The sequence below is a fragment of the Colletotrichum higginsianum genome, chromosome 8, assembly GCF_001672515.1.
Source record: "Colletotrichum higginsianum IMI 349063 chromosome 8, whole genome shotgun sequence".
Taxonomy (NCBI): Eukaryota; Fungi; Ascomycota; class Sordariomycetes; order Glomerellales; family Glomerellaceae; genus Colletotrichum; species Colletotrichum higginsianum.
In genome coordinates this window covers 106,956-129,872 of record NC_030960.1, presented here as the reverse complement: position 1 = coordinate 129,872, position 22,917 = coordinate 106,956, and the positions used below count along the sequence as shown (strand labels likewise).

The 22,917-nt window shown below is 56.5% G+C and overlaps 5 protein-coding genes across 5 annotated transcripts; 3 read left to right on the top strand and 2 right to left on the bottom strand.

Annotated features, from left to right (window-relative positions):
* Positions 1-3,367: 3,367 nt before the first annotated feature.
* On the top strand, positions 3,368-4,873 carry CH63R_11053 (Fatty acid desaturase; the record flags this gene model as incomplete). Its single annotated transcript, XM_018306027.1, has 2 exons — positions 3,368-4,406; positions 4,464-4,873. 2 exons carry the CDS (start codon positions 3,368-3,370, stop codon positions 4,871-4,873), a joined length of 1,449 nt encoding a protein of 482 aa, XP_018152868.1.
* A 2,634-nt stretch (positions 4,874-7,507) lies between these two features.
* On the bottom strand, positions 7,508-8,116 carry CH63R_11052 (uncharacterized protein; the record flags this gene model as incomplete). Its single annotated transcript, XM_018306026.1, has 1 exon — positions 7,508-8,116. The coding sequence occupies one exon, from the start codon at positions 8,114-8,116 to the stop codon at positions 7,508-7,510; it is 609 nt and encodes a 202-aa protein (XP_018152867.1).
* Positions 8,117-10,394: 2,278 nt separating this feature from the next.
* On the top strand, positions 10,395-11,667 carry CH63R_11051 (Neutral protease 2; the record flags this gene model as incomplete). The annotated part of the gene is made up of 4 exons (XM_018306025.1): positions 10,395-10,620; positions 10,693-11,374; positions 11,444-11,577; positions 11,642-11,667. The coding sequence occupies 4 exons, from the start codon at positions 10,395-10,397 to the stop codon at positions 11,665-11,667; spliced, it is 1,068 nt and encodes a 355-aa protein (XP_018152866.1).
* Positions 11,668-15,943: 4,276 nt separating this feature from the next.
* CH63R_11050 (Serine threonine kinase irei) lies at positions 15,944-19,689 on the top strand (the record flags this gene model as incomplete). Its single annotated transcript, XM_018306024.1, has 2 exons — positions 15,944-18,497; positions 18,554-19,689. 2 exons carry the CDS (start codon positions 15,944-15,946, stop codon positions 19,687-19,689), a joined length of 3,690 nt encoding a protein of 1,229 aa, XP_018152865.1.
* A 680-nt stretch (positions 19,690-20,369) lies between these two features.
* On the bottom strand, positions 20,370-22,890 carry CH63R_11049 (Zinc finger protein; the record flags this gene model as incomplete). The annotated part of the gene is made up of 2 exons (XM_018306023.1): positions 20,370-22,406; positions 22,462-22,890. The coding sequence occupies 2 exons, from the start codon at positions 22,888-22,890 to the stop codon at positions 20,370-20,372; spliced, it is 2,466 nt and encodes an 821-aa protein (XP_018152864.1).
* Positions 22,891-22,917: the final 27 nt, after the last annotated feature.

The window sequence follows — 22,917 nt, the reverse complement described above, 5'->3', positions numbered from 1 at the left end:
TCGCACCCACCCATTCGGTGGGCGTGGGGAATCCGGGTACGTATCGCTGTGGCTTCAAGGTGTATCGATCTGGCTCCCAAGATTCAATCAACAGATTGGAAATCCATCCTTTTTCCCGCCCTGGTCGGTTGCGGCACGGAATCTTTTTCCGCCGCATACATAAGTTGAGCATCGTCCCAAAGACATGCCATTATAAAGCCATGTCTCCTGATTGCGAGACCATTTGAGAGAAACGGCGGAACGATCAGCAGTGTCGTCAGATCGCGACGACAGTGGTGGTGCATGCGAGAGTTTCTGATGTCGATCTGACTCGTTCTCAACTAGCAACTACGCAGACGCACCGCCGCCGCCGGCTGGAGCGTGTCAGACAGATCTGGGTCTCGCTCCGAGCAACCGCCATCTTCACATGCACAGACGAACGCCCATTTGTGTCAGTCGTTGGACGTCGGGGGCCGGATGACTAGTGTAGGTGTGGTTGTACCGCTACTCAAAACGAAGCCACTCGACAGCGATAGGCTTGTGTCTGTTAGTAGGCAAGGACGTCAGCATCCGGCCAGGCGCTGTAGTAAGTGTTGCCCGGGAGCGGGAAGACGTCTGGGACAGGCGGGAGGGCAAATGTGCCTCGACTTGGACGAAGATTATATTGCATGATGCCCAGCCCCAAGTCTGATGACGTGCTGGTGTCGGGGCCACATGTGCTGAGTCTTGCTTGTGCAAATATACGCCCCAGTCAGAACCATAGCAAAGGCTGTCTCAAGATCGACGACGGCCTCTCCAGTGCGAGGGCGGCATATTTGCCAACGTCTCCGAAAGCAGGTCCCAGAAGCGGTAAGTAGATCAGTTGATGCCATCAACGGGCCGGGGCCGATGGAGCTGCTAGGCATTGACCCGAACCTCGAATCGAAAGGCGGTGAGTCGGACATGCGCAGTGTGGTCCGCAGTTCGCGCAGTGAAGGGCAGGTCGGATACAGCACACTACAGGTAGAGCATGGTCATGAGCCGCGTCGTGTGTTGTGTGTCGCCTCAAGAAAGGCAAAGGATGCTGTGGGAAGCTGAACCAGGAAGAGTACAGAGTACACTGTTACTTTACTATACAGGATGGGAGTCTTGACAAAGAGTCATGAGGGGCGGAGGGAGGTATCTGCACTCGAGGTGTACCGATACTGCCAGGGAAGGTGGGGGCCCGCCTCCTTGGCTCCGACTCCCAGCAAGAGCAAGCAACAGGTCCGTCCCTTCCCCTCTCCTTCATTCAATCGAACCTCTGGTGTCTTCCTGTGCCCTCCTGTTCGTACTTACCTAGGCACGAAAATACTTACACTCCAGACCGTCGTCCTGGCCAATCCTAGATGCAAGCATTGGCCACAGCGGATATCCAGTAAGCTACCCGTACCTCCAGCGGGTAGGAAGGAGGTCCCGATAAGGGAAACAAAAGTCAGGTCGCCTCGCCCGTGTGTGTGTCTGTGCCTGTGCGGGAATGCAGACCAGGACGAACGAGGTCAAGTCCAAGAACAACGGCCATGGCCATATTGGGGATACCTACATAGTAGGTACGGAAGGTGCAGCTGCAGCTGCTTGAGAGTTGCAGTCAAGTCAAGTGCATGTGCAGGAAACGCAGTGTACATCCAGCTCAGGTAGAGACAAAGTTAAAAGTTGGGAGCAAAGGACGCTTAATAGGGTATCTGTACGAATGAATACATTGCCTCAACCCTCGCCTTACATTTTACTCCGGTACGTACCATTGCAAGACCCTTCAGACCGCTCGTCCCAAAAATCCTTTTCAGCTCATCTTTTCGCCCTCTCTCCAATGCTCCAATGCCGTGCCGCCTTCCCCAAAATTCAAAGGCCCAACCAAGACAAGACCCCTGTCCATTTTCGGCCTTTTCTTGCTGTCCATCCAAGCGGGAGGAGGAACCGCTTTGGGTTATTGGGGTCTTGAGATTTTCAATGTCCTTATTATTATTATTTTGTGATTTGGCTTGTGAAGACCGACGCATCGGCTGTCATATGATGCGTCCACGATGGCAAACACTCGAGGAAGGTCACCTGGAAACGTCATCATCATCATCATCAGCAGCAGCAGCAGTGGGCATACCTTGGACCGAGGGTAACGAAGAGAAATTTTACCGAGAGCAGCATCCCATTATGCTTTGCCCATGTCATTTAACGGCTGTTCAATGGCATTAGGACTTCATCAGCAGCCCGCGTCCTGGTGTTGGGCACTCCTGCCTTGCAAACAAGAGTGAAGGACCCGGCAGCCCAGCCATCCAGCCCCGGTAGTCCCTTCCGTCCGGCTGCCACGTCTCGAGAAACACCAGTGTGGGTGTCATGCCAGAGGCGAAGAACCGGGAGCAACATAGAAAAGATACTTTGCTTGCACATAGAAATCAGATGTTGCATTCTTGTACCTCGTCTTTGTCGCCTCCTCTTCGTCCTCCCTCCTCGGTGGGTAACGCAATTAGCATCAACAACAAGAAGGCCCAGCAGAAAAATCCAACAGCAAATTCAAATTCATGGGAGAGGACTCTCGACGTTGACTTAGCTATACACACCCCTGCCATACACTTCGTCTGTCTTTTCCCCGTCCCTGGTCTTGCCTGTTCTGCCCCTCTCCTCCCTTCCCCTTGCACCGTGCCCTGCACAAAACCCCCCGCGGCCTGAATGGTAGAGGCACAAGCTATTCGTGCCGTCGTCCCTCTTTCTCTCCAGTTCGTCCCCAACAAAAACGGAGACGTGGGAACCGAGGAACGGCACAATTCCATCAACCACGACCGAGCACGAAGCACCACCACCGACGAGAGGCCAAGGCCAACCACCAAGTACTAGCACCACATATTTGCCTCCCAAGATACCAGACATCACACTTGGCTTTACCTGCACACCACTTGTCACGGCGGGGATCGCCTCAGTGCTTCACACCACCCACCATCCGTTACGGTACCTGACCGGCCACTTGCTACGATTCTACATGTGTACCTACCTAGGTAGCTCCTTACCCACCTAGGTACTAGCTGTACGAACTGTTTCCAAAACCAACTACCCTACCTTCAGTTGACAACGGGTCCCGTCCCGGCGTTTGCTAACTATTTTGTCTTGTCGCCTCCGCCACGACCCGATACCGACCGCTGTCCTATTTTTCTCTCCCCCCTGTGCTGCTTCATTTATTAGTCCCCTCCCTTCCTCTTCCTTCCGCCTTCGACTTGTCTCCCCTCGCGACCCCATCGGCATCCCTTTCTGTCTTCCTCCAAGGGCCAGCATTGGAACTCTTCCATAGTTCCTGTTGAGTGTGATTTTCGCCAACACCGAGGCCACCACATACAACAATCACTCGAGTTGTCCTCTATACCAAGGCCAAACACACACATCAGCCATGGCTTCCACCACCTCCTCGACGCCGGCGGCTCAGAACCCTGTCCTGCGCCGCACCGTCACCTCGACCACCACCGAGACGGACGCCTCGGTGCCCTCGACTGCCGTCGCCTCGCCCATGGACTCTCCTCGTCCCTCAGCCTCCTCCACTTCTCTCTCCTCCATGGCCTCTGACGATGTCGCCCCCAAGTCGGCGAACTATGGCAAGCTGTTCGACACGTACGGCAACGAGTTCACCCCTCCTGATTTCACCATCAAGGACATCCACAACGCTATTCCCAAGCACTGCTTCGAGCGTTCTGCCCTCAAGGGATTCGGCTACATCGCCCGGGACATTCTCTGCCTCGCCACCACCTTCGCCATTTGGTACAACTTTGTTACCCCCGAGTATGTGCCCTCCAAGGCAGCTCGCGCTGGGCTTTGGGCCGTCTACACCGTTTTCCAGGGTCTTTTCGGTACCGGTCTCTGGGTCATCGCCCACGAGTGCGGCCACCAGGCTTTCTCGCCCTCCAAGACGCTGAACCACACCGTTGGCTGGGTCCTCCACTCGGCTCTCCTCGTTCCCTACTTCAGCTGGCAGATTTCTCACAGCAAGCACCACAAGGCCACTGGCCACATGGAGCGTGATATGGTCTTCGTCCCTCGCACTCGCGAGCAGCACGCCAGCCGCGCCGGCCGCTTGGTCCACGAGGTCGCCGAGCTGACCGAGGAGACGCCCATCTACACCTTCCTGATGCTCATCGCCCAGCAGCTCGTTGGCTGGCCCAACTACCTCATGACCAACGTCACGGGTCACAACTTCCACGAGCGTCAGCGCGAGGGTCGTGGCAAGGGCAAGCACAACGGTTACGGCGGTGGTGTAAACCACTTCGATCCCAGCAGCCCCATTTTCGAGGCCAAGGACGCTAAGCTCATCGTCATGTCTGACATTGGCTTGGCCATCACCATCAGCATCCTCACCCTTCTCGGAAACAAGTTCGGCTGGTCCAACCTTTTGGTGTGGTACTTCATCCCCTACCTCTGGGTTAACCACTGGCTCGGTAAGTCGCCCCATTAGATGATTCTCGACTCCATAAACATGTACTGACCGTTTGCAGTGGCCATCACCTTCCTCCAGCACACCGACCCTACCCTGCCTCACTACACCGCCGACCAGTGGAACTTCGTTCGCGGAGCCGCCGCCACTATCGACCGCGAGATGGGCTTCGTCGGACGCCACCTCTTGCACGGCATTGTCGAGACCCACGTCCTCCACCACTACATCAGCACCATCCCCTTCTACAACGCCGACGAGGCGTCTGAGGCTATCAAGCCCGTCATGGGCAAGCACTACCGTGCCGATGTTCAGGATGGTCCCGTTGGTTTCATCAAGGCACTGTACAAGTCTGCGCGTATGTGCCAGTGGGTTGAGCCCAGCGCCGAGGCTCATGGCGATGGCAAGGGCGTCTTGTTCTTCCGCAACCACAACGGCCTTGGTACCCCCCCTATCAAGGGCGAGGTGTCGTAGATGATGGTTGGAAGAGAGAGAAAGTAATGGTAGAGTCGTTTTAAGAGCCGGTCCGAGATGGCCTCTTTCGCATGCATTGGTCCAGGATGTAGACTATCGTACCGTCAACCTGTCCGAGTCCTGAACCTCGCTATGTTTCGTTAATGCGCGGTCTTCCGCAGGATGCCGTGGTAATGCCCAGACAGGGGCGCGGATGTCAACATGACCGGACAACGGGTAAGGAGCGTCGGGTTGAACGCTGGCAAGGCGTTAGCATTTTTATACCAGTACCAAGTGGATAGAAAATCCATAGAGACAAGACAAAGAGAAAGCATGGAGCGGAAGCTTCTGGGCACCCTGGCCACAAACATCCGAACTTGCCAAATGTTGAAGTGAAAGTTGCCAGATCAAATGTGGTGCGTATCTATTCCTAAAATTTGCATCGCCGAGGTTCCTTGCTGTCAAGTAAGTACTCGTCGTCTGGTAGCGAGACGTGAACCCTTTGGAGTCGGCACTGGATTGAAGACGGCACGCGAGCTGAAGGTTCGCGAGAAGTGATCCAGGTCGCGGGGGGAGAGGTTGTAAATTGCGGGGTGCCCACGGGCATGCGAGGGTTCGCGGACCAATAACCGGTCATCTGATGGTAAAATTGTACGGGAGGAACAGGGCATCTCTGACGGATGGGTACAGGAAGTTAGTGTCCTGGTCGTGGCTTGTGGTTTTCGCTAACCGAGATGACTTCCGTGCCTTCCGTGGCATCCGCCGGCCGGGGTCCGAAAGAGAGGGACCGGATTACGGAGTATGATCCGAGGAAGGAAAAAACGCAAAACACCGACGACGACGACGACGACGAACGGTTATTACGCGTGCTTCCCCATAAGCGATGTTGTATGTAGTTGTCGAGAAACAACTTGATGACGTCGCGCCTAGGCTGGGGAATTTTCGCCAAGGCTGATAGCAACCACCCCAACAGCTGAGTGGTTTCGAGGTCGTCGACGATGTTCGTTCCCTTGTTTTGCGATTACAGAAAACATCTGAATGGTTTGTAACTAGTTGAAGTATCTCATCAGCGTTGGCCCTCTCGATACGATCAACGTCATCGTGGCAGTGCTCCGGTTGCTATTGTAGCTCACATGTTGAAAGTCGTCGATGTCACCGACTAATTGGAGGTAAGACTGGAAAGCTCTGTTGGTGTAAAGACAAATGAATCAGATGGTGGTGTCACCTGAAATCCAATCTTGGACATAGCAGCACCACACGTCTCCCGAGGTCTGCATGCGCCGGGGGGCTGATGCTCTTCCCGTACAGTGTAGCCATTATCGTCCAACGTGTTTTTGAAGACGATTGCAGACCCTGTGCTCGACGGTAGAGGCTAGCAAGAGCCCATGTATCAGCAGATGTTACGTCAGGAGGAGGGTCTAGACTGCGGTCTTCCAAGCCAGGCAGTTGAAGGCGTGGGCACGCAGGAGAGGGTGGTGATCGTTTTCAACGATTGTTGGGGTCTTCGGATTCATCTACAGTCACCTTGAACGTGGGAGCCGTGTGTGAATGGGATGAATGCGGAACTCGAAAGGCCTCGGAACATCGAATCCTTCATCATGGCTAGAGGAGCGGGCGTGCTTCGAAGGGTAGAGGGCCTCGGTTGTGATGCGTCGGGATGGCTATCGAGTATATTGAATCTATCTGCCCGCTACACCTCTAAGCTCTGATGGCAATTTGGGTTCCTCAGCTGACGGACGGAGAGGTGATTCAGTTCTGCATGCGGAAGTAAGTTTTCTCTATCTCGCGACCTCATGGCAAATCTTGAAAAGTGTGTTGTGCGATAGAGAGGAGCTCCTCACGCGATGGTAACGTGGCCTACACGAGGAAGAGTCCGGGTTTGGATATCCATGTGCTTGTGGCGCCACGGCGAAGATTAGGTAGGCATCAGCTGGGGTGATGGGTCGTAGACCGGCGCACGCGTGGGAACGGCTGGCTGGTGGCGTGAGTGGCATTTGTGTCTCCCCGGAGTCTGTGCTATTGGGGCCGGTGTTGTGACCCAAAGTGTTTTGGTCCTCCGGAAAGGTTACACATCCCCGGAGCTACTGGGCATACACTATTCAGCACCTTGGTTCACGGCAGTTCCTCGATTGGGTGAGGCCCTTTTGGAATCAGTTCGGAACTGTGAAACATTTTCTTGAAGATCGGGTTTGCTTGGCTTGGATTCGACAGCGAGTTGCAAAACCAAGTGGCTTGGATTGCCGATTCGCCCGGGGAAGTACAGTCAGCCACAAAGGAGCTAGTCAATAGGGTTATAGCCCCTCTTGCGACTTTGGACAACAACGCATTCGTCCAAGACATACTATTTTGACATCTGCCCAATTCTTTTGAGGGCCATTCCAGAACAACGTGACTGGGCGTTCCACCTGAGTGGTCAGTTGCCGCGAACCACGCCATTCCCACGTTGCCGAAGCGCGTTTTCCCGGAAATTTACGTGTGGCAGATGGATGCTGTGGGTAAGCATCTCGCCGTGAGATATCTCCCAAGGATCACTGGTATGAGGGGGAAAAAAGCAAAGCGTCAAGCTTGAGAGCATATGTTTGTTGGTGTAATGGTGTAATGGTGTAATGAGGCGACGAGGTGACGGAGTCTAGCTTGGCTCAGACCCTCCCCCGTTTACGAAATAGTAACATCAACCGCCTCGCTCTCGAATTCACCCGTCAAGACGCCGTCGCCGAATTGCAGCTTCTCGAGAGTCTCTTGGCTAAGCTTGTCCGCCGTTGTGGGCCACACAGTCTGCCACTTGCCCTTGACCGCCACGCGCGCCGTCTTGCCGAGCTGATCGAGCGCCACAATGGGCTCCTTCAGGACCACCTCCTGCTCCCTGCGCTCGCCCGGCTGGAGGGTGATGAGGTCCTGCGGTGGCGGCGGCATGATCCGCCGCAGCTCGACGGTGGGCAATTCGAGCGGCTCGCTCTTGCCCTCGGGCGTGATGGAGAGGACCCCGAGCTGGATGGCGAGCGGGTCGAGCGGGGTCTTCCAGCGGAGGATGGTGAGCGGGGCGTCATGGTTGTTGGTCACCGAGAGCGCCAGCGTGGGAGGCGACGTGGAGGCTTGACGGATGCGGATGGCGAGGTTGGATAGCACGGCGCCGGCGGGGTGGTTCTGTTGTTGGGCCATGGTGTCTCGGTGGGCGCCGTTGCGGTTCCAGGACGTAAGGATGAGGATGATGACAACGACGAAGACGATGGGGCGATACAGGTTGCGTACTGGCAGGTTGCTCATGAAGCTTGTCAATGATGTCGACTATGTCTTGAGTTACGATGGGAATATTGATCGATATGAAGTGGTTTACGTTGAGGGGAAATCAGGCGTTCTGATGTTGAGATAGTGTTCGAGTTGGGCAGGTTGGGAGAGCAGGCAGCAGGTGCGCAAGACACAACAGCTTCCTAAGACGGTAAGTGGCGTGGAAGATGCCGGATGACGTCAATGTAATGAATGCGGGTTTCCCACGTTGCGGAAATGTCCTTTGGTCGTGAGTGTTTTGTGAGGATATATCAACGTGGTGGGGAGGACGGAGCGAAACTTCGAGAGTTCACGCGCACGCACACTAGTCCTGAAAAGAGCGATCGCCACCGTGGTTTAGAATCGTTCGGCGGCCTGAGCCACGCGAGGATGGTTCCGTTCCTCTGGGATCGAATCTACGATTCAGAGGCCTCGCATCATACTTCGTTGAAGCTGTCAGCGGCGCCAAAAATGCTGTGTGGTATACCGATGGAAGCTGTGGTCTGGTTCTTGGAAGGTCAGAATTTCTCGTGCGTGGTAAAGTGTGTTGAATCGGGACGCCACCCCATTATTAGCCAACCTGTTTGGAATGAAGCTTGTCGATATCTCGGCCGAAGACTGAAAGACCCCGCACTTCGCATTGAAGAAAGCTGCGCCATGCCGTAAACCGTCTCTCACCCCTGTCCTCTCCCCCTCCTCGATGGCCGGCTCGAGATTGGTTGCGCGGCGAGGGACTTTGAGACGACACTGCGCTAGATTGGCACTATGGAGACGTAATCAATGCGACGGCGAGCTGTGGTGCGTTGAGGAATCGCGGTCTATGGACCAAAAAAGGAAGGTCGCCAATCGACTGAATTCCTGGTGGAAGATGAGTGGCGGAGGAGAAAAGATCCGGAGATCGGCGCCGAGACCACAATTGATACGGTAGACCCATTTCTCCGCCCGGCGGGCGTCCGTGCGTCCATCGGCCGGAGGCCGAGACCGCTTCCGTGATGCATCCGTCTTGCTGCCAACGTCATGTTGGACGCTCAAAAAACGTGAACAATGTTTCCAGACTCCTTGATGATCACAGACAGTCTCACTTGCTTCGCCAGGGTTCGGGATCCACGAAGAGGAGGAACCAGCCCTCACAGCATTCTCATTATGAAGACCAAGGTTCCCTGTCTCACCCACGGCAGCCAGGGCATGTCCTGCAAACCACCTAGGCTAAACTCTCATTGCGCCTGTCTCACTTGATCCCCTTGTCTCTAGAGAATTTGCGGCCAGACCTCGTGCCCTTGGCGCGGCGGAAGAGGCTACAGGCCCGGCGTCCTTTTCCGCCGTTCTTTATCACCGCGACTCCGGAGGCTGTTTGCGTTCGAAGGTCCCCTCCCCCCCCCGGTGGCGCCCAGAGCCCAAGAGGCCAGGTCCGGTACCAACCCTGGCTCCGCAGATCATATCGCGACTCAGGTGCCGGCAACTGTGGCTAGTGATCTTGACGGGGTTGTCCCCACCGGCTAGGCTGGGTGTCTGTCGGCCTCCGTAGTTTGGATGTACGGCGACGTGCCCTTGGCGTGAGCAACAGACGATCTGAATGGCGGACACATCCACAGGATGAGGTAAGGTCTGGTCCCCGTGGCGGCGTACGGCTTGCTTTCGAACTCAATGGCGCGTCCGCATTTGTTCCTTGTGGCGTGCAACCAGAGGCGTTCCCCTTCCTTGGAACTCTTGCTGCTTCGTCAGCCAGCCCGGGCTGGACGTCTCTACCATTTCGAGGACACCGGCCCTCATCCCTTGTACGGTACACCTTTCGCTGGCCCTTCTCATAGTTTCCCTGAAGATACGGCACACCCGGCCCCTCTAGACTTTCCCCTGTTGATCACAGTGGCTGTCCTCTGTCGACTTTTGTGGCGTGACAATGGCAAGAGCCTCCCGTCGCTCAAGACCATCTACCGTCCTCGGAATGGTTGGATGGTCTCTTTGCCAAAGGTCTAGTCCCATGGGAGTTCTTTGGTGCTCCCACTCCTCAAGACTGCCAATCCGCGTGGCTTGGTTCCCGATGCCTCTGGTTTTCTCTCACCCCGGATTGGGATCCGGGATCTACGCCAAGCTGTCTAGCATCATTGGCTGAACGGCTGGTTCAGTTGTTTGGAGTCCCATCCGATATAAAGACGAGTCCAATCGCATCCTATCGATGGGTTTCGTTTCGGATCACCACCCTCAAACACAAGATCTCAACCAAACCCCCCACCCTCCCCCTTCCCTTCAACACTTCACCGTCGCCGACTCGCAAGTCAAGATGAAGTTCTTCACCGGTATCGCTTTTCTTGCATCCATCGTGAGCGCCAACCCCATAGAACTCTTCGGTAGGGATGAGCCGCTCCAGGCCAAGCTCATCCGCGGCGCCGGCAACACGCTCGTCAAGATCGCCCTGACAAATGCGGGCAAATCGGCTATCAAAGTCTTCGTCCCCGGTACCATCTTGGACAAGGCCGCGGTTGAAAAGGTGGCTGTCTACTCCAACCGTAAGTCCTCTTTCGTGTGTGTCCAACGGTACGCCATGTCAGCGGGGGGCTGATCCGAACACAACATCATAGAGACCCGACTATCATTTGACGGTGTGCGGTTGCGCATCGCCCCGCAGGATCTCATGACGGAAGATGCCTTCCAGACAATCAAGCGCGGGCAGACGATCGAGATCAAGTTTGACTTTGGAGAGATGCACGACCTCGGCGACGGCGGCATCTACGACCTCAGCGTCAAAAGCGGCATCCCCTTCGCCAAGGCGGGCACGACCGAAATCATCGGCGCCATCCCGATCAACAGCAACACGCTCCGGATCAAGGACGTCGATGCCAAGAAGGCGGCGCTCACCCGCATGGCCTTCCACCAGTCCATTAAGCGCACCCTCGTCCAGTCGGACTGCAAGGGCGTCGAGAACAACACGGTCAACACGGCGCTCATCACGTGCGCAAGGCTCTCGCGCGCGGCCGCCAACGCCACCCAGGACGACGCGAGGATGAGAGAGTACTTCAAGACGTCCTCGCCGGTTGCCAAAAAGATCGTCGCCGAAGTCTTCAACAAGATCGCAGTTGAGTGCAACAGCCGCACCAGGGGCGTGTCCATGCAGTACTGCGGCGACGTCTATAAGTCGTGCTCGCCCGGCGTGCTGGCCTACACGGTCCCCTCGCTCAACTACATGGTCAACTGCCCTCTCTACTTCACCGCGCTCCCGCCTCTCAGCAAGACTTGTCACGGACAGGACCAGGCCACGACGACGTAAGTAGACCTCTCAGAAATCATGACGATCCCCAGGATGTCGGAGGGTCTGACTAACAAATCGTGCAGCCTCCACGAGATGACGCATTTGCTCCAGATGAAGGGAACACTTGACTACGGCGTCTACGGCTATGAAGCGCTCAAGACGCTCCCGGGACAGGAAAACATGAACCACGCAGACACTTACTGCCTATTCGCTAATGGTAAGCTCGCCCAGACCCTGAGCATTCTTTGCAATACGGTGATTGCTGACTCCTTCCTTTCTAGCCATCAATCTCGGCAAGGGTTGCTAGAAAACGGTGTGCCTACAGAGGCAAGTCAGTACGGGCGACAAGTCCAGGCGACTGTCGAGGGCAAAAAGTAATCTGATAAGGCGCAAAACCGGAGAGCAATGAGTTCAGCTGTTTATATTGAACGGGGAGGGCTAAGTACGCCAGGAGCCTGAGATGTTCCATGTATAGGCGCCGGCTCATCACCACCACTAATACCTTGGAGCGGACGTTGGAGTTTTACTTTGGCGACGAAGGGGCGCATTTTAGATATGCCAAATGCGGCACACATTCATAGAAACGAAATAATGATTCAAACCCAAGATATTGGTTGTTGGGACCAATGACATTGTGCTGGCGGGATTTCGAGTCAGTGTTCGTTGACGTTGAACCATACGGAGTCTTGTACGTTCGCAGCCATTGCGAATCATACAGGATGCCAACGATCATCTGCCGGTCCGACACCCCCCCGGGTCAGGCCCCCCCCTTTTATCGGAACTGGAACTGGAACTGACACCGTTGGTCCGTTGGCGATCAAGGGATGCAGATTTGGGGGCGGCAATTGCAAAGCGGCAGAGAGGAAATGACGTGCAGCGCGGTCGGTATACCTAGGTTCTAACCAACGACTGGTGCGCTTTGGAAAGTTCCTCCCTTGTCAGCCGTCAGCCGCAAATTCCAAGTTGGGTATCGGGCCATAGGACTCGGATGTGGGTTCCGAGTGGGATGGGGGCATCTCGATGGAGGAGTCAATACTAAGCAACGGCCGCGGGACCCCCCCGGCGACAGGGCGCAGCAGCATCAGACAAGGGCAGCATAACTATTTCGAGAAATGAAGTGGCCCGTCGATTCGCAATGAACTGATATCGCGGCGGGTCGAGATTACGGGCCGCGTAGGCGGTTTCTTTTCTCTCTCTTTTGATACTCGGTACTTCATGAGCTGAAGCACTTGGACAGGAGGTCGGGTTCAGCAATGACACCTGGTCCCCTCCCTGACATAGATTGGGGTGTGGAACATTCGACAGGGGGGGCCTGAAGCGGAGCCAGAGAATGCCCTGAGTCTGAGCCTGATATCCGATTCGCACTTATACCTGATCCGCCCCTCCGCCGGGGGCTCTGGGTTGTTCGTCCCGCAACACCGACGGTTGGCCGGGCACTCGGATCCAAAATCCAGGGAGCGGAGGCAGGCCTGCGGACGAGGACGCGGGAGTGAATTATCGCGAGATGCCTGCGTAACCCAGCGGGCGGCGTCGAGTATCACGACTGTTTGCACCGAGACAATCTCTTTTTTCCTCGGATTCAAATGCTGGGAGCGGAGCTTCTGTCGTGGGGGGTTATAGAGGGTACCTATGAGACGTGCTAGTACTGCAGGTTGAAAAGTATGCCGAGTCGTGGGCTGCTGCATGCCGTCCATCCGTGCTGCCAGTACAACAACGCACGGGCACATTGGTGCTCTCGAAGAGGAGAGTCGAGAAGTAAAGTTTGCTGGAATGTTCCGCGAGGGGTTGGCAGGTAGGCGAAGAAGAAGAGAAACAGGCAGACTTTTTTTCCTCCGGCTTGATGTTCGGACTGTGCGGGTGGGATTGGAATGGTTGCGAGAAAGAAAGCAAGGCCCGAGGAAGCAAGGGTTATGGGACGAGCAGGTTACGAATATCAAAGGGAGGAGGCTGTTCGTTTGAAGGGCTTGGAGGGTTTGAAGGAAAGCCAAGCTGTGAGGGACAGCGGCGTGTCTAGGATGGCGCGACCTGTCACTTGCCATGTTCCAGTCCAGAGGAACAAGATGGCTGATCGACGCCACCAATGTAGCACTGAGGAGAATCAGCCCCAGAGATCAACCGCCAGCGAAAAGGTTGATGAGGCCATTCATTGTTGGCGGTCGTGACGAGCCCTGCCGTGTCCATGCTGCGTGCCCGAGAGAGGTTGATCAATGGAGGAGAAGCACTGAATCGAAGGGGGTGGGTGGCGAGCTGGTTAACCGGAGCAGCTGGTACGGATACATACCTACCTAGGTAGGTAGATAGATACCTTTGCTTCTTCGGTGTGTACACTGTGTACAGAGTATATAGGCCTTGTTTGTGCATGATGTGCCAGTGCTGGCGAGGGGGCCAAGCGGACGGAATGCTGCGATGACTAAGACAGATGACACAGCGTGGTCAGGGGCCAAGATCGAGTGTTGTCGCCGGCACCAAGTGCAAACCAAACCTGACTGCTGGTTGCTACTTGTTGCTGCTTGTTGCTTCCCGCACCTCCCAAGCCCCCCATTTTCCGGACCAGTGACGAAGAAGCTGCAGGAACACCCGGCCTGACGGTCGAATAGCGGGAACTCAAAGGGGGTGGATTACCCGAGAGCGTCCGGCCAGCAAGGGGAGGGCACTGCCTGCTGCGTACTGTGTACTCTGTATGGAAGCATGATCTGCCCGATCAGCGATTCCATCAGCGACCGACGATAGACTCGGCTAAAGGCCCGTTGCTCGACGGTCTCACCCGCTCCTTAGACGGACGTGGGTTGGCTAACAACGAGACATGGATGAGTGAGGAATCCGTAGACAACAGCCAACCCACATTGGACTGCCATGTTCTGCACGCACATTCCATTGCTGCTAGTTCCCGCGACTCGTCAAGGCTCCCGCTTGATGGAGTTCCAAGGGGAGGTCGAAGTCGAGTTCGAGTGTCCAGGAAACCAGGCCTAGCCACACACACACACGCAGGCCATGATCAGCCGCCGTCGCAGAAGCTCCCCCCGATGGCAAACAACACAAACACCCGAGGAACTCTTGGAAGGCGCACCGTGCTGACCCCGTGTCAGCTTACACCCTCTGTTGAACCTTGTGGGCACCAGTGCGACTGCGACATTGCGACACCGGCCGCTAGGCGACTTAGGCAATGAGCATGGCGATTAGGACTCGGCGCGCGGCTAGGGAGAGGGGAAAGCTGGTGCAAGGGTTCGGTACGCGGAGCCCTAATGTAACGAGACGAGGAGTCGAGAACCCCGAAAGACCCTGATAATCTGGCTAATAGAAAAACAATTCGCTTGCAATGTGCCGCTGCTCAGCGCTGTGTGAGTCCTCGTCATCGTCGTCGTCGTCTTCCGACTCGGCGGGATGATACTGTGGATAACCAGCCAAACGTACCTTTGCCTTGGCTGCTCCAAAGAATCCCGCTTTCCCCGCTGTCACGGAGTTTGGAAGACGATGCTGGTGGTGGTGATGGTGGTGGTGCTCTGCTCTGGCTGGCCAAAACCCCGCGATTTTAGTTTGCCACAGTTTGAGGTTCCCAAGGGGCGTCCTGTGTTGTGTCCCAGCGCAGCGAGGAAGCGGGACAAGTTGGTGGACACTACCTAGACAGTCAGTGGACACGCGTTCTGGGTGGCCGGCCTGGGGCCGGATGATGGGGCTCGCTTAACGGGATTGGCGGGCACGACAGCGCCCAAGCTCCTGCGGCATAAAATGCACTGTATACTTACTGTTGTGTTTCCCGCCCGTCGTGGTTTGCCTGCCGGCGCAAGGGTAGAGCAAGTGCCCACACAACCTGTGTTCCCCTAATTCCTCCCCTTTCGGTCTCCAAGCAAAGGTAACCCCAGCCGGCTGCGACGGGTGGTAGGCGACGAGGCCTTGCAAGGTACGGACCTCCCTTTGACGAGTTTGCACTGTGCTTTCAAATGCCCCGAGTCTTGCTTCCCTTGCCTCCCACAAGCCGTCTGGTGGTGGTGTGTGGGTGGTGTACATCATACACCACTAGGCATGTAGTGAGGTACCTATTCGTATTCGTTGTCGCTGACAATGGCACGGCGTTGACACTGGGCTGGCTTGTTCGCTGCCCCGGCCTGCGCTTCAGCCCGAGAAAAATGATGGAAGAAAAAAAACGAAGCTGACAGGGCCGAAAAACGAGAGCACCGGCCGGAAAGGAAGAGATGCAAAACCACCTCGTCCCGACGAGCTCCTCCTCCTCCCGCTCTCCATCTCCATCTTTCCATCCTCCCCCAAACCATCACCACCCTCTTTTAAGGTGCATCACTAAAACTCATCCACAAACCAACCTCTATCCATTGCCACATCCACAGTCGGTCCATCACACGCCGTGTAGTGAGTGTACTGATACCAGACCACATTTGCATCTGTGGGCGGCTCCGATTTAGTTCGCCGGCCCAACCCACATTCACATGGTCGGTTCCCGCCCTCGAATCACCACCATCACCACCATCACCACCACGACGGCCGTAGCTGCTTCCATGTCTCGCCTGCTCTTCGACAAACTCCGGGAAGCGTTGATGTAAATCCCTCCCTCCTGCCACAACATATCTATCATGCTGCGACGGCCTCCAGGTGAAGGGAGGCACGTCGCTCGTCAGCGGACCTACCTCCTCGCACTCGCCGTCCTCGTCATCTCATGCCTCCCCCTGGCCGATGCGCAACCCCATCAGCAGCAACAACAGCAACGGAAATCATTTGAGCCCATCGCTCAGATCCACCGAGTCCATCAGCAACACCCCGCTGCCGGTAGCAGTCAGCATGAGGCCGTTCGTGATGTCCACCCGGACGCCGCCGCCCGCAACTGGGCCGCTACCAACATCATCCAGGCCGACAATGCTGTCGAGTCTCCGAGGCGCCGAAACTCCGTAACCTCGAACCAACCACAAACACAAAAACAACAACACAACCGTCGGTCCAACCCCGACAACATTATCATTCCTAACGATGCGAGCGCCGTCGCAACTTTGGCTCCGGCTCAGTCCGTGCGAGCACCTCCTTCTGGACATCGACCCATCGCCTCCCGCGTCGGAGGCGATGGGATCTCTACGCAGCACCATGCGCGGAGTCTGAAGGACTGGGAAGTAGAAGACTTCGTTCTTATGGCGACCGTCGATGGACACCTCTACGCTACCGACCGCGGCACCGCCGCCGAACGCTGGCACCTCGAGGTTGACCAGTCAATGGTTGAGACAAAGCACTACCGCCTCAACGCCTCTGACCTTGACGACGACTACAACCTCATCGATCACTACGTCTGGGCCATCGAGCCTAACCGCGACGGAGACATATACTACTGGGTCCCCGGCTCCAGCGAGCCCAGACTCTTGCCCACCGGCTTGACCATGAAACAAATGGTCGACGAGGGCGCCTCGGCCCTCGAGAATCCTCCCATCGTCTACACCGGCACCAAAAAGACCACCATGATCACTCTAGATGCTGCCACCGGCCGTGTGCTGAAGTGGTTCGGATCCGGCGGTTCCCACATCAACGAAGCCGAGAGCTGTTTGCGCCCCAACGCGCTCTACGACCAGAACAATGAGGAGTGCAGTTCCATTGGCACAATCACCCTTGGCCGCACTGAGTACGAGGTCGGCATCGCTCGCAGGGATGGCCGTCCCATTGCCACACTCAAGTTCTTCGACTGGACCCCCAACACGAACGACTTCGACCTACTTAACCAACATCATCAATCCATCGACGCCCGCTACCACACCTCTACGCACGATGGCAAAATATACGGCTTCGATTACGGCAAGACCAGCACCGGAGATCTTCCCGTCTTCTGCAAGGCCCAGTTTGCATCTCCTGTCGTCAAGGTCTTTGACGTCTGCAGACCCGTTGGCCTGGAGCCCTTGATTAACCCGGACTTGATTGTCCTGCCGCAGCCGGTCCCCCCCGCCAAAGACGAAGGTGCCGCTCGCATCAGGAACCAGCGCATATTCGTAAACCAGACCGAGATGGGCAATTGGTACGCCTTGTCAGGACGTTCTTACCCTCTCATACTCGACGCCCCTTTGGCCAAGACTTCGTCGCCAGACTGGCTCCAGCTGGCACCCCCATGGGAGAAGATGAACGAGACGCAGAGAATCGGAGCCATGATTGGTATCCACTACGTGGACGGGGTCATCAGGGAAAAGATTTACCAACCTCCCAGTCTTCCCGGGCGTTCCCCCGAAACGTCCGACGCCGTCGTGGACCCTGAAAACAACTCGGCGTTGCCAACCACAGCTGCCGAGGATGCTGTCGAGACGCCAACGATTGTGAAGAAGGTCAAGTCCATACCACACCACGTTTCCAACAGCGTCATCGACTTCTTCTCCAACCCTGTTCTGATCGTGCTCATTGTGTCTGTTTTGTTCTTCTATCAGAAGGACTTGCGCCGATGGTACAAGACGAAGACGACGAAATGGAACATGCGCTACGAGACTGCTTCGGACACGGAGGACATGATGGCTGATGCTACCCCCGAACCTACGATCCATGATCATATTCCGCCTTCCGCACCGGCTCAATTCGATGCCTTGCCCAAGCCCGAGGAGGTCGTTACGGCCGACACCAAGGTAGAGTCCGAGACCACTCCCACACTCGAGTCACCGGCGAGTGCCCCTGAGAAAGAGGGCGACAAGACCAGTGCCGGCACTCAGCCGCCCGCATCTATCGAGAAGGACTCATCTGTGACCCCCCCAGAGCCCGGTACGCCCGAGGTCAAGAAGAAGAAACCTGCCCACCGTGGCCGCCGCGGAGGGACAAAACATCGCAAGGGCAAGAAGCGAGAAGAGATGTCTCAGTCTCGAGATGATGAGCCGCCTGCCTCTGTCGAGGACGCCGTCAACAAAGCCAAGAAGCTCGGCGGGCAGTCCACTCGCCTGGAGCCCGATGTCATGACCGTTGCGAACGATATGCAAGCCGTGACGGGACCCATTATCAGAATGGGCAACATTGAGGTCGACACCGAAAATCAACTTGGTACTGGCAGCAACGGCACTTTGGTCTTCGCTGGCAAGTTTGATGGGCGTGAGGTCGCTGTGAAGCGAATGCTCATTCAGTTCTACGACATTGCCTCTCAGGAGACGAAGTTGCTACGGGAGAGTGACGATCACCCCAATGGTAAGCCGAGGAGACCATCACTGCACTTATTGAGAGGCCCTCTAATCATGACTTAGTCATTCGTTACTACGCTCAACAGGTCCGAGATGGCTTCCTGTACATCGCGCTTGAGCGGTGTGCGGCCTCGCTGGCCGACGTCGTTGAGAAGCCTCATCATTTCTCTCGGCTGGCCCAAGCAGGCAAGACGGATCTGCCTGGTGTCTTGTACCAAATCACCAACGGAATTCACCACTTGCACAACCTTCGTATTGTTCATCGCGATCTGAAGCCTCAGAACATTCTGGTCAACATGGGCAAAGACGGCCGGCCTCGGCTCCTCGTCTCCGACTTTGGCCTATGCAAGAAACTGGAGGGCGGCCAGTCGTCCTTCGGCGCGACCACTGGCCGTGCCGCTGGAACGTCTGGCTGGCGAGCTCCTGAGCTGCTCCTTGACGACGATGCCAGAGACTCTGCCATGGACATCAGTATCAACAGCGGCTCAGGCTCTATCCTCGTCGGCTCCGACATGATGTCTAACCGTCGTGCCACTCGCTCGATTGACATCTTCAGCTTGGGACTGGTCTTCTTCTACGTTCTGACGAATGGCTTGCACCCCTTCGACTGCGGCGATCGCTACATGAGAGAGGTGAATATCCGCAAGGGCAACTACAACCTGGCACCTTTGGATGCGCTTGGTGACTTTGCCTACGAGGCCAAGCATCTCATCGGCATCATGTTGAACGCGAATCCCAAGGAGCGTCCCACGGCCCGCGACGTCATGGCCCATCCCTTCTTCTGGTCTGCTAAGAAGCGCCTCGCGTTTTTGTGCGACGTCTCGGACCACTTTGAAAAGGAACCGAGAGACCCCCCTAGTGACCATCTTCAGTACTTGGAGAAGCACGCGCCGGCCATCACCAAGAGTGATTTCCTCCGCCTGCTGCCCCGCGAGTTTGTGGATTCTCTAGGTAAGCAGCGCAAGTACACGGGCTCGAAGCTGCTAGATCTATTGAGGGCGTTACGCAACAAAAAGAACCATTACGAGGACATGCCTGACTCGCTGAAACGCACGGTGGGCCCCTTGCCCGACGGTTATCTCGCGTTCTGGACAGTCCGTTTTCCTAGGTTGTTGCTGGACTGTTGGAACGTGGTTTGGACGGTGGAGTGGGATAACACTGATCGTTTCCGGGAGTACTATGAGCCGGCGGGTCTGTAGAATACTAGGGAGGGGGGCAGGAGTTCTTCTACTTCGATGTACAAAATGACTGTTGGTTAAATTGGGTGCTTTCGAATGTTGACCCGCCGCTCTCTTCTGATATGCCGCCTGGCGTTACTACCTTATTGGTGCCTACACCTGCTGTCACCTGAGGCCTATAGCTAGCGTTCGGCGAAGTGTCCGTTTTCCCTCCGTTTGTATCCTACAATTAGGCTCACATGCATTCGCTGGTGCTGAGCCCTTCCTTCAACCAGCCTTCACACGTAACATAATCTCTTGCGTTTCTGTTTGGTATGTGTATCCCTGTGGGTCGTTGGTGTCTGTTTTCGCGACCAAGATTCGAATCACTCTTGACCGGACTAGACGGTGTCTATCCAGGTTCTCGCTTTCAGATAAGACAAATCTGCCCACGACACTGGAGGTCGGCATGTGTTTTCACTTTTGGTCTATCTCTCTGCCATCCCTACGTCCTCTGGTCTACAGTTTGCTCATCTCGTGATTTTTTCTTGCTTCCGCTCCTTGCTCGCCCTTCTACAAACTCCGGAGGGCCACGTGTGGCCGACCTCTGAAGCAAACTTTTCCTTCCTCTCAAGACAGACACCTATCTTGTTTGAGACCGCTCCACGAAATCCCTCCACACTCTTTGTTGTTTGGTTATCGATCGGTGCGTTGACTGCTGCTCAACCCCACTGGACAAGCACCTTTTTGCCCTTCTTCTTCTTGCCGCCAGTGCTCTGGCCGGCCTCCTCGTCTTCCTTCTCCGACGCGTTCTCGCTCGCCGCGCCGCTCCCCGGAGCCGACCCCCAGTTGAAGTTGCTGGCGGCGCCTCCGAGATCGCGCCGCACGCCCCTGCCCGAACCGTAACCGAAGATCGTCGTGAGAGGCTTCTGGGCCGGAGGCAGGGCGGGGAAAGCAGACGACGGTGGCGGACGGCCGCCGGGCACCGTGCGTGATGGACCTGCCGAGCCGGACGATCTGCCAGCAGTAGAGGATGGGTTGTTCGGGCCAATCCAAGACGGGCGGGCTGCGCTCGACGATGAAGACGACGACGAAGCAGCAGGGAGGGCGGGGAAAGCGGAGGATGCCGGGGGGCGCACGGCAGGCGACGACGCAACCCAGTTGCTTGAAGCCGACGGTGTCACCGGCTTGGGTCCGGAGGCGCCGGCGCGAGTGCTGTTCTTCAGGCGCAGCACGCGGTTCGAGTGCTTCTGGTTGGGCGCCGCGGCCGGTGCGGTGGGAGAGGGAGATGCTGCGCTGGCCCAGCCGCTGGAGGCTGTGGTGGCACCGTGCATGCCGCCCAAGCCGGGCAGAGACGGGTAATCCTCGTTGATGGCTCTCCAGTCCTGCCAGGCCTTGTGCAGGGCTGTGACCTTGTCCTTGTCCTCGAACAAGTCGGCAACCTCGCGAACCAGCGTACCCAAAGCGTTGGACGACGTGTCGGCAAAGAGCGAGAAGAAGGCGTCAACCAGCTGGGGAGCGGTGAGTTTTCCTTTTCTGAAATTTGAGATGTACTCGCGAAACGTGTTCATCTTTGTCTGATCATGGCCAAGCAGGTTCGAGGCGCGTTCAATGACCCCTTGGTGGCGCAACATGACCGCCCGCTCTTGGGGAGGCAGCGACGCGATATCGGTGACGCTGAGCTGCTCAAGCTCGGCAGTCGGCAGAGCAGGCGCAGATGCGGCACTAGGCGCGGCCGCAGGTGCCTGGCGCGACGATCCTGATGTTGGTGTGGCATTGCCCCGGCGCGATGGGGCAGAAGGTGTTGTCGCCGAGGGTGTGGAGAGCGATCCGCCAAAGGTGCGGTTCGAAACGGATTGCGCCGAGTGAATCGCCATCTGTCTTTGGAAAGCAAGCTCATCGCGACGAAGTGGTTGCGCGGAACTCTGCGGGATGGGCTCGGCGTTGGGATCGCGACCGCGTCCGCGCCCTTGACGTCCACCAGAGGGACCACCGCCCTCTCTGCCTCCTCCTCCGCCCCCTCCTCCGCCGCCACCGCCTCGTCTTTCGTTCTCATGTGGTGATCTATAGTCAAAGCCGGACATGTTCACGACTCTCGCATCTCTTCGCACATCCTTAGACAGGGAATTGGCATGTTCGGCGAGTTGATGAGCCTTCAGATCCATCTCCGACTCGAAAACAACAAACTTCTTCTCCAAACATTCCTTGTCTAGACACGGAAAATGATCCTTGTCGAAGTGCTTTTCCAAGGCATTATAGTTGACAAAATAGTGAGGGTGTCTCGAGTCTCTCCGGTCGCAGATGAAACATCTCTCATGCTTCTCGCGGCAATGGTCGAAGAGCTTATCGTCGTCGTAAAACCGCGATCCGCAGAAGCCGCAAAGGGGGTGACCCCTGAAGCCAGTCTGATCAATGGCACCTGGTCTGTCGTCGCCGTGTCTCATGTGCTTCTCGAGCTCCTTGTCGGCGAAGAGCTCATGCTCGTGCGTAAAGACCTTCTTGTTCCTCGTGCAGAGATCGCACATCTTCATGTGGTGAGTGGAGCGGACGTGCCTGTGGAGGTCTGGCCAGCCCAAACCGGCGAAAACGCAATCGTCCGCTGGGCAGTTATAACGAAGCAGGACCACGGTATCGCCGACAATTTCTTCATTGGTATATCGAATACCGATGTTGCTATCGAAACTCGTAATGTCGGCGTCGGTGTAGTCTTCATACCGCTTGTTTGCGTCTTCGGTAAACACGACAAAGGGGGAGGGTGTCTGGCCCAAAGTCAGCTTATGCGCATGGCTTTGTACGGAAGAGAAGATGGCTTACTCGGCAGTGGGGGCAGTCCTTGGTCTTGTATAAAGCCCTCATGCGCAAACCGCAGATGTGGCAGGTTTTGTGGTTACAAGGCGCAATGGAGTGGAACTTGATCGGCTCGGCGCAAATGAAGCACACCTCGCCGTCGCTGCTGGCCGTGTCGTCATCTTCGGCGGCGGTGCGGGTGAGCACTTTGTTGTCGGGCTTGGTTTGCGCTGACAGAGGGGCGCTGGAGGCGTGTGGTTGAGACGCGGCACCAACATTTCCACCACCTCTCCCACGCCCTCCTCTACCTTTGCTGCGGGTTCCAGAGTTGCCGCCGCCGCCTCCTCCTCCTGCTCCTGCTCCTGCTCCTGCTCCTCCTCCACCGCCGCGACCTCTACCACGGTTGCGATTACCCCTGTTGGGGTTCGAATCACTCGCAGGCTGTGTGTCGGCCATCGGGACTGTCGTAATCCGCTCAGACGG